The sequence below is a fragment of the Salarias fasciatus genome, chromosome 11 (assembly GCF_902148845.1).
Source record: "Salarias fasciatus chromosome 11, fSalaFa1.1, whole genome shotgun sequence".
Lineage (NCBI taxonomy): Eukaryota > Metazoa > Chordata > Actinopteri > Blenniiformes > Blenniidae > Salarias > Salarias fasciatus.
Genome location: NC_043755.1, coordinates 20661354 through 20673295, shown reverse-complemented (window position 1 = coordinate 20673295; position 11942 = coordinate 20661354). Strand labels below are relative to the sequence as shown.

At 43.8% G+C, this 11942-nt stretch overlaps 1 protein-coding gene across 1 annotated transcript; it reads right to left on the bottom strand.

The window, feature by feature from the left end:
* Positions 1-353: 353 nt before the first annotated feature.
* Positions 354-10665, bottom strand: LOC115396851 (DEP domain-containing protein 1B-like). Its single transcript, XM_030102918.1, has 12 exons — positions 10642-10665; positions 10481-10551; positions 6941-7206; positions 6717-6861; positions 5759-5886; positions 5542-5672; positions 5410-5457; positions 4663-4803; positions 4410-4576; positions 2832-3008; positions 1833-2015; positions 354-1732 (listed from the first exon to the last, which is right to left on the bottom strand). Exons 2-12 carry the CDS (start codon positions 10526-10528, stop codon positions 1568-1570), a joined length of 1599 nt encoding a protein of 532 aa, XP_029958778.1. The 5' UTR covers positions 10529-10551; positions 10642-10665; the 3' UTR covers positions 354-1567.
* Positions 10666-11942: the final 1277 nt, after the last annotated feature.

The following is an 11942-nucleotide window of genomic DNA, read 5'->3' as shown; positions in this document are numbered from 1 at the left end:
CATGACGACGCAGCAGAAAGGCGGTAAATCATCACATCAGGCCTGAGGAGGATAATGGAAGTGAAGCTCTCTGTCCTCCCACTCGCTTTTTCCTGTGAGGGACGCGCCCGCCTCAGACGTGGCGTGGAAGCCGCCTGCTGACTGGCGTCTGGCTCGGTCAAATGTTAAACTTGGATAAATGTCTTCCCGCTGCAGCATCCAGGCTTCATAAACTGCTTAAAACTGCAGACCTGCGCAGCCGCCCTGCAGTGCTTTATTACTGAATAAAACCCCAACATGCAAAAAACTTTGAATTAGAAATTTATTTTTTTTAAAAACATCCTCATCAACTCTCTTTTTATCCTGTTGCTTTATTTTGTTCCAGCATCGAGCAGCAATTCAAGTGTAACAGTCATTCCAGCATTTGTTTAAACAGCATTCATGGAAATTCCTTTAAAAAAAACAGCAGCACTCTTAAAAACAGAGCGTTTTATAATGAGGCGAAAACAGACAGAATACACAGAAAATCCAGACGTTGATACGTCTACCGTTCTAAAAACAGCTCATATATATACAGATTAAGACTAAAAAACAAGCAGTGAGTGTGAATCGAGTGCAGGTCAGTGAGAACTTGTCAAGTAAAGGCTTCAGTTAAATACTGGTAGACTTTCTCTCGCTGGTTAAGACTAGTGAGTGAACACTTTCATCACATCAGTTCAAGCTGAACTGAAGCTTTATATATGAAAATCAATGAAGTTCTTCTTTTTGAAGCGTAGTGGTGGTTCATGGTGAAACTGGATCACATTTCATGACCAGTTTTGGAAGGAAAATGTCAGAACTTCCAAAGATTCAGTGTGTTTTCAGTAGATGGAAAGCAGCTAACCTCCTCGGCCTCGTGGGAACACGAGAGGAAAGAGAGTCGTTTGAGGACCTGGGCTCTGAAATGTCAGTAACCAAACTGAGATGAGGACAAATTATCAATACATCATTTACAATCAAAATCCAGCAAGTGTTTCCCTTTTAAGACAAATCTCTGACATGTTCACTGCAGGTGAATCCAACAGTGAATTAATGCTGCCTTTCACTAATTCCTTATAAAATGAAATGCATCTTTTGATCAAGACAATTAACAACAAGCGATACAGTGGAACATTTCTAATACAGTAATTGATATATCAGCATTTAGCGTTTTGATCATTAACATTTAACTTCCTCTAATGTTAATAATTACCCGTTAATACTTTTAAAATTTCCTCGAGGCTACTTTTGACAGCCTTCAAAACAACAAATACATTATTCTGTACCAAATATAAAGAAATATCAGTGGCTTTTTTTAACGTTAGTGGAAGAATAATTTCTTGAGATTCAAGTTTTCTAGCAACACGATAAACAGGAGAAAAATTCCACAAAGTCAGCTCTTTCATTGAAATTTGAGCGAATTTGACCTTTTCATAATCTCCTGAGGTTAATAGTGCTACGAAGTCCGATCAAAATGCAAACTGTAGTGGTTAATAAGTACCGACGTTGCAGACGCACTGGAAATGTTTCCAGGCTGAAGGGTCGCCGTGTCAGCGGCGGCGGCGGGACGTTACGCCCTGAAGCTCCAGCTCCTCTGAAAAGGCTGGAACTGTTTCTTCAGGCTGAAGAACATGAGGGGGGGTTTGAGCCGAGAGCTTTTCTCGGGGATGGCAGCGGCTCGGCTGTCCTCGGTGGGGAACCGGCTGTGGTAGACGTCTGGGTAGGACTTCTGGAACTGAAAGGAGAAATCAATCTTTAGCCCACTTTGACCCCAAAATAACCCCAACGTAATATTAATGTCGTAGATTTAATCATTTCCCATGATGCTTTGGCACCTGCTTCAGTCGTTTCCTCTTGTCCTTGGCAGGAAGCTCCTTGTCGGCGATCAGCCCCTCCAGCAGCTGCTGCAGGGGCGTCTGAGTCCCGATCACCTTCTGCTCCTCGCACTCCACCCTGCGGATCTGCTTACAGAAGGCCGGAGAGGCGCTGAAGTCCGAGTCCGTCCCCGCGTACTTGATCTGACCAGAGACGGAGAGGCGTGAATCAAACATTCATCGAGAATAAAGTGAGATTGTTGAGTGGCTGAAACTCATTCCAGCATGTGAGAATGGCTCCGATGACCTGCTGAAGGTCAGAAAGGTCATTTAGCTGTGAGTCGGGCTTTTAGCACCTTGATGAAAATCTTTCCGTCAGCTCCGATCTGCTGCGCAGGCGTCGCGGCCGCAGAGCTGAGTAATTCTACAGAGCTGAACAGTTATGTTTGATTCGAGAGAACCAGCGCGTTCTGTGCAGTTTTATTCACCCAATCAATCAGAACTTCATCTGCAGTCCAGACAAAGACTACTAATGCGATCTGTGCTCTGCATTTTCTGCTGCGTAGGGCAATACCGAGCACGTGCACGCGAGTGCGCAAGGGGAGAGAGATTCGAAAGCAGCCGTCGCTCCGTGACGCTGAAGTAAAAAGCTAGTAAAAGCCTGAAGAAAGCTTGAAGAAAGCGCTCCCACAGAGCCCCTCTCAGTCTCTGCGCAGAGATTAGCAGGATCCCGTGTTTCTTTTTTCCTTCCTCTAACACAAATGCAGCCGCAGGATTTCCACCAACATCGACAACCGTAATCCGCTCCTCTCCACCTGCAGCCGAGGAGAACGTATTGAAAGTGTCGAATATATACGGGCTTGATAAAAGCGTACGACGGGTAAATGATCACTGGGATCTGAAAGCAGGAAGGTGGGAACGATTGAAACCATGCATAGAGAGACGTCTTTCACACGGCAGCAAATTCAGGAGCATTCGTCAGGCGTCATTCGTGCATTGGTGTGCGGGCGGCGTGCCGACCTGCGCCCTCTTCAGGTGGGACAGGTGCTCCTCCACCTGGCGCCGCAGCTTGGCGGGAACCTGGGAAATGCTGCCGTGGTGCTCCATCATGAAGGTCACCAGCTTGGTGGCCAGCAGCTCGTCCAGGTCCATGTCGTCGGCCGAGCCCAGGACGCACGGCGAGAACATCTGCACCATCTGGACACGGAGGAGACAACGCACCGACACACACTCACGCTGGCTTCTGTCTCTTATGATTCGCTCTGGTGTAGGTATGTGTCTTGTGTGCGTTTCGGAGTCTGCCTTTGTTTTGAGTGTCTGAAATGAATTCACTATACTTTCTACCTCCATCTAAAACCTGAAAAGTTTGAATTTAAAGGTCATTTAAATTTAAAGCGCTATTTTACCGGTCTGGATGAAGCTGAGCTGATTGTGGCTCCTGAAATAAAATGTGTTAAACAGCTCTGTACAAGTGATCAGTACAAGTGCATTAACATGCATCGCTGTTTGTGTGGGTGTGTGTGTGTGTGTGTGTGTGTGTGTGTGTGTGTGTGTGTTCTCGTATTTCTATCCTTGTCGGGGCCAAATGTCCCCACAAGGATAGCAAAACGTGGAACGACGTGCCTTGTGGGGACCTTTTTCCGGTCCTAAGTAGGAGAAACAGTGTTTTCTTGACCATGTTGTTGTTACTGAAAAAAGTAAAAGTGCAAAAACATTTCTTTAGGGTTAGGCTTTGTTGTGGTGTGGGTTAGGGTTAGGGTAAGGGTCAGGGTTAGGGGCTAGACATGAATGGGAGTCAATGGACGGTCCCCACAAGGATAGAAATACAAGACTGTGCGTGTGTGTGTGTGTGTGTGTGTGTGTGTGTGTGTGTGTGTGTGTGTGTGTGTGTGTGTGTGTGTGTGTGTGTGTGTGTGTCAGCAGCGGGATCGGCTCTGGAGCTGTAATAAATCACGTTATAAATTATGCAGCACTCAGAGAGTTGAGGTTCCCTTCAAGGTGCAACAGCCTTCATTGATTTTCCTTCATTCTCTGATCACATTATCACGAGGCCCAAGTGTTTACGACGTCTGAGCGCAGGAACTCTCAATGCTTTTTGACATGAACGCTTTAAAGTTTAAACATTAACAGACAGCTGGCCCTGGAGATTTCTATAACATCTGTTCAAATGCTGCACCGGAAAATTCACTTTTTAGTGCTTCAGCCGCCTCAAACCAGTGGAAACGGTTAAAAACACACACCATCAACCCTGAAATGAGACGAGGACAAGAGTGTGTGTGTATGCTCCTGGTGAAAAGTGAAGCTTCTGTCCTCCTCGGATAAAGAACTGTGGTGTCACGATGACTGAACGTTCACTATCGCGTAAAGCCATCAGGAGACTGTTTGGTGCCCGGTGATTTATGGCAGCACGCACTAAATCTTTCTTTTATTGTCTCCAGTTATGAGGTTCATAAATGCAAACATAATCTCGGGCGTCGCTGCAGCGCTACGTCACGTGTTTACTGTTGTGCTTTCCCATCTGCTCCACCGATCTGTGGAGCGGTGAAAAGCAGGCCAGAGCCGTAAAGCAGTAGTAAACAATGCGGCGGGAGTGTGTACCAGGGTGCGCGTGGCGATGGCGTCGTTGAGCGGGGGGAGGTGGACGTTGTGGCAGACGCGGGCCATGAGGCGCAGGAGGAGCTGCAGGCGTCTGCGGTTGGGCGGCGGCAGCAGCAGACAGCTGAGCTGCAGGGCCTCCGTGGCCGCGTCCTGCTCCGGCAGCAGACCTGCAGCCACAGCAGCAAACACCTGAAGGTCAACCTGACCTTCCTGTTTTCATTTTCCTCTCTCTCCTCTCAGCGGATTCACTCACTGAGAATGTTCACAAAGACTTCGTAGAGATGGAAGGTCAGCAGAGGCTCTTTGAGTCTCTGGAAGTAGTCGGCCACCGTTTTCAGAACGTCCCTCTCGAAGCCCGGGTACACGGGCTGCTTGCTGTCGTTCCCGTTCGGCCCTGAGAGGAAATCACAGGCCGTCTCATTCGCGCCGAACATAAACACACTGGCTTTTAAATACACGTGGGCGACTTACAGCTTTAACCGACTTATGTTCGATCACCTGAAAGAACCTTCTTCAATTTGCAATTTATTTTACTGTCATGCAAAATTTCAAGGAATTCTCCTTCTTTTTTAAGATACAGTAAAGTAAATGTACATTTTTTGATGATGTACTCTTCCCTCTTTGCATTAAAAGTAGAAAAAACTAAAGAGAAACTGTCTTTAGTTGTCATTGTTGTATTTTTCCACTGGTCAGGCCCCGTTGAATTGGATTTTATGAGGCTCTGTTCGAAGTGAAAACGGATTGCTCTTTGCATCTTTGTTTCAGAACAGTTCAGAAATGGCAGAAACACTCACAACTTTATAATTTTCGTGTAGGGCCACTAGTGACTGTTGTTGCAATGAAATCACATTCACACACGATTGCTGTTATGGGTGACTCTGCACTAAAAAACTACCAAGTCCCAGGAAGTTGCAATCCATCTGCTACAATATGCAGAGTGTTCCACAGCGGATGGTGTTCTTCATGTCAGATTAAATCCCCAGTAAAGATGCGTACTCACAGTTAGCCAGGCACTTCATGGCCGACACCACCCAGTACGGCATGTCCTCTGGAAATTCAAAGGGAAACATTTCAATCATCCCATTTTTTCTCATAACAAAACAAAGAAGAAATACGCAGAGATGCGCCGCACCGGCTTTGTTCTCCAGAACGACGATGCCCGTTTTGTTCACACTGAACACGTTGTGAACGATGTGCTTCCCGTTCACGTGCGCCGGGTTCAAGACTCCGTCCAGCGTCTGCAGGCCCAGCGCGCTCTGTAAACTGAAACGCCAGCGTCAAGAAAACTGACAGACAGTCTAATAAAACAAGCCGTATGGAGGTACGGAACGGGGGAAGTCTGGACGCACTGCGCGATCGTCATGGACTTCCAGATGTGGTCCAATTGTTTGGAGGTCACCTCCTTCCTGCGGATCAGCTTGCATTCGTGCAAATCTCCGATGGCGACGCTGTGTCTTTTATTCCACAGATCTGAAGACTGACAGAGAGAAGACTTGTTAAAAGACCTGCAGAAGTTGAAAAGACTTTCACCTCGTGTCGATGTGTCATTTATCTCTGGATTTTCAAAGTATTTCTTGGTAAAATTTCTCATTTTCGTCTGTGATGACTCATCCGTTCTGTTTCTATTCCGGCATGAACCGAGCAGCCGATCGCAGCGGGACGCTGCTCTCACAGCTGGCGACCTTTGTTCTAACGAATCGACGAACTCCTACTAGGGGCCAATTCTGTGGAAACATGCACACTGAAGATATTGTGACATTCTCAATAACGGCTCAATAAAGACACGTTTTCTGTGCTTCTATTTTCAGGTTCACTCCTGGACTCAAAAGATCTGTTCTATGAATGAGCCGAGAGCTATTTTAATTTCCAGAATGGCTGCACGGGTTTTTACTCGTGGCTCACATATCTGTCAGGCAGGAACAGAAGGAAACCAGAAATGTTTCTAGATTCCCTCTCAGACTTGGAGTGAGTGACCTTACAACACGAGAAAGAAAACCCTTAAAACGTCCTGCAGCACCTCATAAAAAGCCCATTTCAATGAAGGTAAACTCTTGTTTATGGAGCACATCATAAAAGTGAACATTACCGTCAGAAAAGCAGGAGTTAAATGCTGCATTACATAATTTTTTCCCTGTTGTATGTATATTCTGTAAAGCTTTCAGACGATGCATTTAGAAAATGACAGCATTAGGCAGCAATTGAGATTAACAACCAGCTCTGGGTTATTTCTCGCCATTTCTGTCCTCTTAAATTAAATTTCATTAGTGGGAAAAATAAAAGAGCCAGGAGTGCGAGCAGAGTTTTCACCATGACGGCCGACTTCAGAGGCGCGAGGTTCTCCTGCTGCGGCAGCTCCTCGTAGTCGTCCCAGCGGATGAGTCTGGGCAGATCGCCGCCGTCTCTCAGCAGAGGCCTCGCCGGGAAGGACTTGAGCGGCGACAGCGTGGGGAACCTGGAGATGGATCAACAGCGCCGGGTTGAGCAGCACCGAAAGACGCTCTGACGAGTGATGCTGGACGGCGAGGCTTTACCGATACAGATGGCCGCTGTCCTCGAAGTCCTCCGTCCCGTGGCGCCCCTTGACGTCCTCGACGACGTGGGCCTTGAGGAACTTCCTGAGCAGCTGCAGGGTCTGGTAGCGAGTCACCTCTGGCCCGAAGTTGTGGTTGCGCCTGAGCAGCTCGTGGAGGTAATCCACGGCCTCGGCGCCGGTGAAGCTGCAGTCGTAGCAGCGGAAGTGCGCCCAGTGCCTCCGCAGCGGCATGCCCCCCCGGAACAGCTTGATGGTTTCATTCCACTGCGAGACAGGAAGGCACACGGTGTGGATTGTAAAGCAGAGAATTAAAAAAAAAAAAAAAGCCAAACAGCCAAATAAAAAATGGTAAAACTATAAAACTAAAAGCTAGACTAAAGAGGAGCTACAGCCAACAACACGGCCTCATTACTACCATTCTCCCAGATTCAAATAATCCGTCCTGGTCTATGTAGTTAAGCAAATATTACCCTTTTTTACCGGCAATCTCCTCAATTTCTGATGATAACATCAATTTACTGCAAACTCATCATTTCCATTAACCTCCAATCCACTTCCACTAATGTCTGTTCTCTCCTCTGAACTGTTTTTCGGGGTTGAATCCACAACTGGAATATGGTAATTTGTGGGCTCCGCCACCTGATTGTGATCACGACTCTGTTTTATTACTCAGCCCTGATCACACACAAATATCTCAAAGCATATTACTTACAATCACATGGTTTTAGATTGTGGGAGAGAGCCAGAGTACACAGCTAAAGTTCAAAATAGTTAACCGCTGTGCCAAGTGCTGTGATCATTAGTGGTCGGACATTAAAATTCAAGGCAAACGAAGGAACAACAGCCACATTACGACTGGACGGCTTTATTTTTTGCTGCTCTGCTAAAGTGGATCAGAGACAGAGGATGATAAAACGTGATCACACATCACTGAAGTGCTTTTTTTTGTTACACAAAAGTTTTATGTTCATCTTGAAAAGGATGTCCATCGAAACAGGAACACTGAAAACGATGCTGGCAGAGAACAATACGCCATAAACATCGACAACACCAGTAAATGGACATTTGAGTGGACAGATATCACTGGAAACCCAATGAAGTCCCCTTTCTCAGGACGACCCTGGACAACGTGTTCACTACAGATAAAAAAAAGTCAACAGGCTGGGTCCCGGGAGGTTATTTTAAAAATAACCCTGCTTAATGCAGATTTTGGCAATAATTTCCATGTCAGACATCCTCATTTTTCATCCACTACTATCACAAATCTCTGATAACAGCATTCAATAAGATCCTATTCCCACAGTTATAATGCTATATCAGACATTTTTAGCTACAGTTTCTTATACTAATGATAAGGAAGCTTCCGAAATGAACTCATGAGAGGTGAGTCTTGTTGGAGAGCTTATTTTTAACAATAACTCCATGTTTGTTCATGATCGATGACTGGTATGAGGTTCAAGTCGCCAGAGCTTCAAAAAGCTACTTTTAAATTGTAGGGAAAGTAAACAAACATCACGATAAGACACAATAAAGTCTCTTGTCTTGTACAAGCACAGCTGTGATCTGAGACCGGAGGATTTGAGGAGGAGCACTGGGCAAAACCTTCTGCTGATTGCTCTTAATGCTTTATTCAGCTGATTCACTCCTGCTGCCACATGTTCGTGTCTAGTTGTAGTTTGGGTTAATCTAATTTCACACAGCGCTCTCATCACTTTTACTCATCCAGACACGTCTTTCACCTCTGACAGAACTGAAAAATGTTTTTCTTTCACAGTAACATTTTCGATTGTCTAAATAAATTAATCTTTGACTGTGCAAACTGTGTGAACTATCCTTCATTTACAGGAGCTACAGTTCAACAAAACACCATTTCAAAATGGTAACCAAGGAAAGTTTATAATTTAATTCCAATTTATTCATCGGGGTACTTTTATGTGCTTACAGTCTGGATACAACCTGAGGAGAAGAAGTGTTTCTTTATTATGCAATCCGTGTAGCAAGGTCACCGGTGCGGCAATGAACGCAATATTAAATAAAAGAACGACAACGAAAAACAAGTTGGAGATCAGAACGGTGATTTGTACAATTCAAAATGCATCATAAAAATCTTATATCTCCGCATTTCAGTGTTTTAGGATGCTGTAGCGGTAATAGATTATTACAAATGTCCAAATGAGACAAAGACAAATAGGAAAAGCAAATAAAAGCAGAGCAACAAATAAAATGGAAGCAATACAACACTACTGTACATCAAGAGAGTGCTCATGTTTATGAGGCCAGCAATAACATCGCTTTGCTCTGTCTGTTCTGAACTTAGACTTCAGTTAAGTAAAGCCAGTGTAAATTTAATTGGATAAAAGTATTTTATTAAAAGCACTGTCAAAAAGGGAGAAACAGTGATATCCTGAGGAAAGAAAGAGATTCAGGAGTTGTGCTGGCATGCTGCTGTATTTGGAAGCAAGACCCTTAAAAACTTTTTCAGAAACTCCAGATTTTTTAGGTGGGGCTTAACATGAAACTGATCTCCACACTGCTTCACTGTTCCTTAGTGCTATAAAGTTATAAAAAGCTGCAAAAAGAGGAGCTTCTGCAACACCAGAGTAACTTATAGACACATGAATCAAACTTAAGCACTGACAGACTCTTTTAATGGTGAAGGCATGAGTACAACTAAGCTGTCATTCTGCGCTGCAGATTTATATTACTGATGCACTGAACCATGGCATTCACCAGTTCCTCTAGCGTTCTCAGTTATACAGTGACAGGATCCTCTCAGGTATTTGAAATTTTACAGTGAAGAACATCTCCAAAACTGTAACACAATTAGCAGACAAACTGCTTATTAATTGGTGAATATAAACTATCTACCTCAGCATTTTTTACAAGGAGTAACAGCGGGCCTAACTGCACTATTAGGATGCAGAAGATCCTCCAGATCTTACATTTTGCACATTTCAAAACTGCTTTGAGATTAGATGTTGCTTTAATTCTATAATATTACTAACGGATTAGTAAAATGTTTTACCTTCCAGATAGTTGGATATACTGTGAATAAAATGTGTCTTTAAGGAAATTACTAACACTTTAATCGTGTTTGTTAAAAATTGAGGTGCGTAGACCTTCAACGGAGTGCAGCCTGGCCTCTAGGAAAACACAGCAAGGACTGAAAATAAAGAGCATTTGACTCCGTAAAACTACCATATTTAATGTGGACGGCTAAAGTGTTGTAGTCAAGACCACCTAACCAGAGACCGAATCAAAACCAAGACCAAGATCAAAGCTTTAAACGCATAACGCTATTAATCACAACCCATGTTGAAAATGTGGTCTCCAGACTGCAACTGGTTTGAAATAGTCCCAGCCTGCAGTCACGGTACATGCAGATCGTACAGAATACGAGTTCCACAGTAAACTGGATACAAAACAGCTAAATTAAAAGAAAAGCTGGAAATAATGCTATGAACTATTCTAGAATATGGTAGACTGGTCCTCGCAGACATTATACCGACGCTATAACTTCCTCCGTGTTTGTACTCACCAGCTTCGTGGCCCTGTACGGACCAGGCCCGATAACTTTACCCTCCATTCTGCTACAGGAAGCCCGCCTCACTTCAACGGAAACATGAGGAGATATAACTTAACAGAAAAGGTAAATAAAACGGATTAAAAGAGATAAACAGACGAGGCTGACACCGTTACCGTTCCTGCCAACTTTGAATCTCCTGCGTCCCGCCGTCCGAGCTTCCTGATTGGACGGCAAGGTGAGCACGTGACCGAAATGCGTCATTGCGTCGAGTGACAGAGGCGGATCCAGAGAGTTCTGTGGAAGAGGACACGGAGGGGCACCAAGGTGGTGGTATTATTTATTTCCACACCTTTGTATGAAAATAAATCAAATAAATCATGTTTGCTGCTTCTCTTGATTTTCCTTTGCCAACATTAAACAGCTTCAAGTTGCTATATGCCAATTTACCCAGGTACCTGAAGCTTAACGCTACATTTTATTGTACGCTGCACATATTCTATTTAAAGCTAAATTCATTTTCAATTATTTTTCTTCATCTATGTTCTGTAATGTTTTCTTTTTAATTTTTGTGTTTTATATTTTGTCTGGGGCAGAATAGCTGTATAGCAGCATGCTGCATTATTCAGCACTCTCCTCTGACAGTGAAAAGGTCTGGGTTCAAATTCTGGCCGGATCTTTCTGCATGGAATTTGCAGTTTCTCCCAGTGCGTGCATAGATCTCCTACAGCTACTGAAGTTTAATCCCACAGGAGGAAACATGCATCCTCATCCCTCACAAAAATGCACGTGAGGTTAATTGATGACCATAAAATTGACCCAAAGGCATATTTACTGTTCAAGTAAATAATAACACTGTTATAATTTAATCTGACAAGTTCTTCCAAATAATTTTCCCACGCTGAGTTTAATTTCCTTCTCATAATTAAATGATAGAGTGATATTGATACATAGCATTAGAACCAACAAGTAATCAGATCAGTGAGGCAGGTGTTGCCTTCTTTGTTTCAGCAAACTCAAAACACAGAAAAACATACATTTGAATCGCAACACATACTACTTTGTTGAACAGTTGTGAGTTGAACAGACAACGTTCAAAAGATGCAAATAAGTGATTTGATTCATTTAAGTAGATTATCACAGGTAAACTGTGCCTTTTGAGGAGTAAGAACTTTATTTCTGAGTTTTAAATTAACCAAGCAGCATTCACCAGTCACGGAGAATGTGATAAACACATACTTATGTATTCTTTATTATTCACTGATGTTGCTCAGAAAAAAAAAACCAACATTGTCAATGCTTCACAAAAATCTGTCAAATTGGAAGACATCATTTTAATTACTTGGATTTCCATAAACATCAAGCAATCTGAAACACGTGCACATGGATGGGTGCATTAGAGAAGGAGATAGGATCATTCTTTTAAAAAACATTCATGATGAACTGGTGCACTGGCTGATACTTTTAATCAAACTCA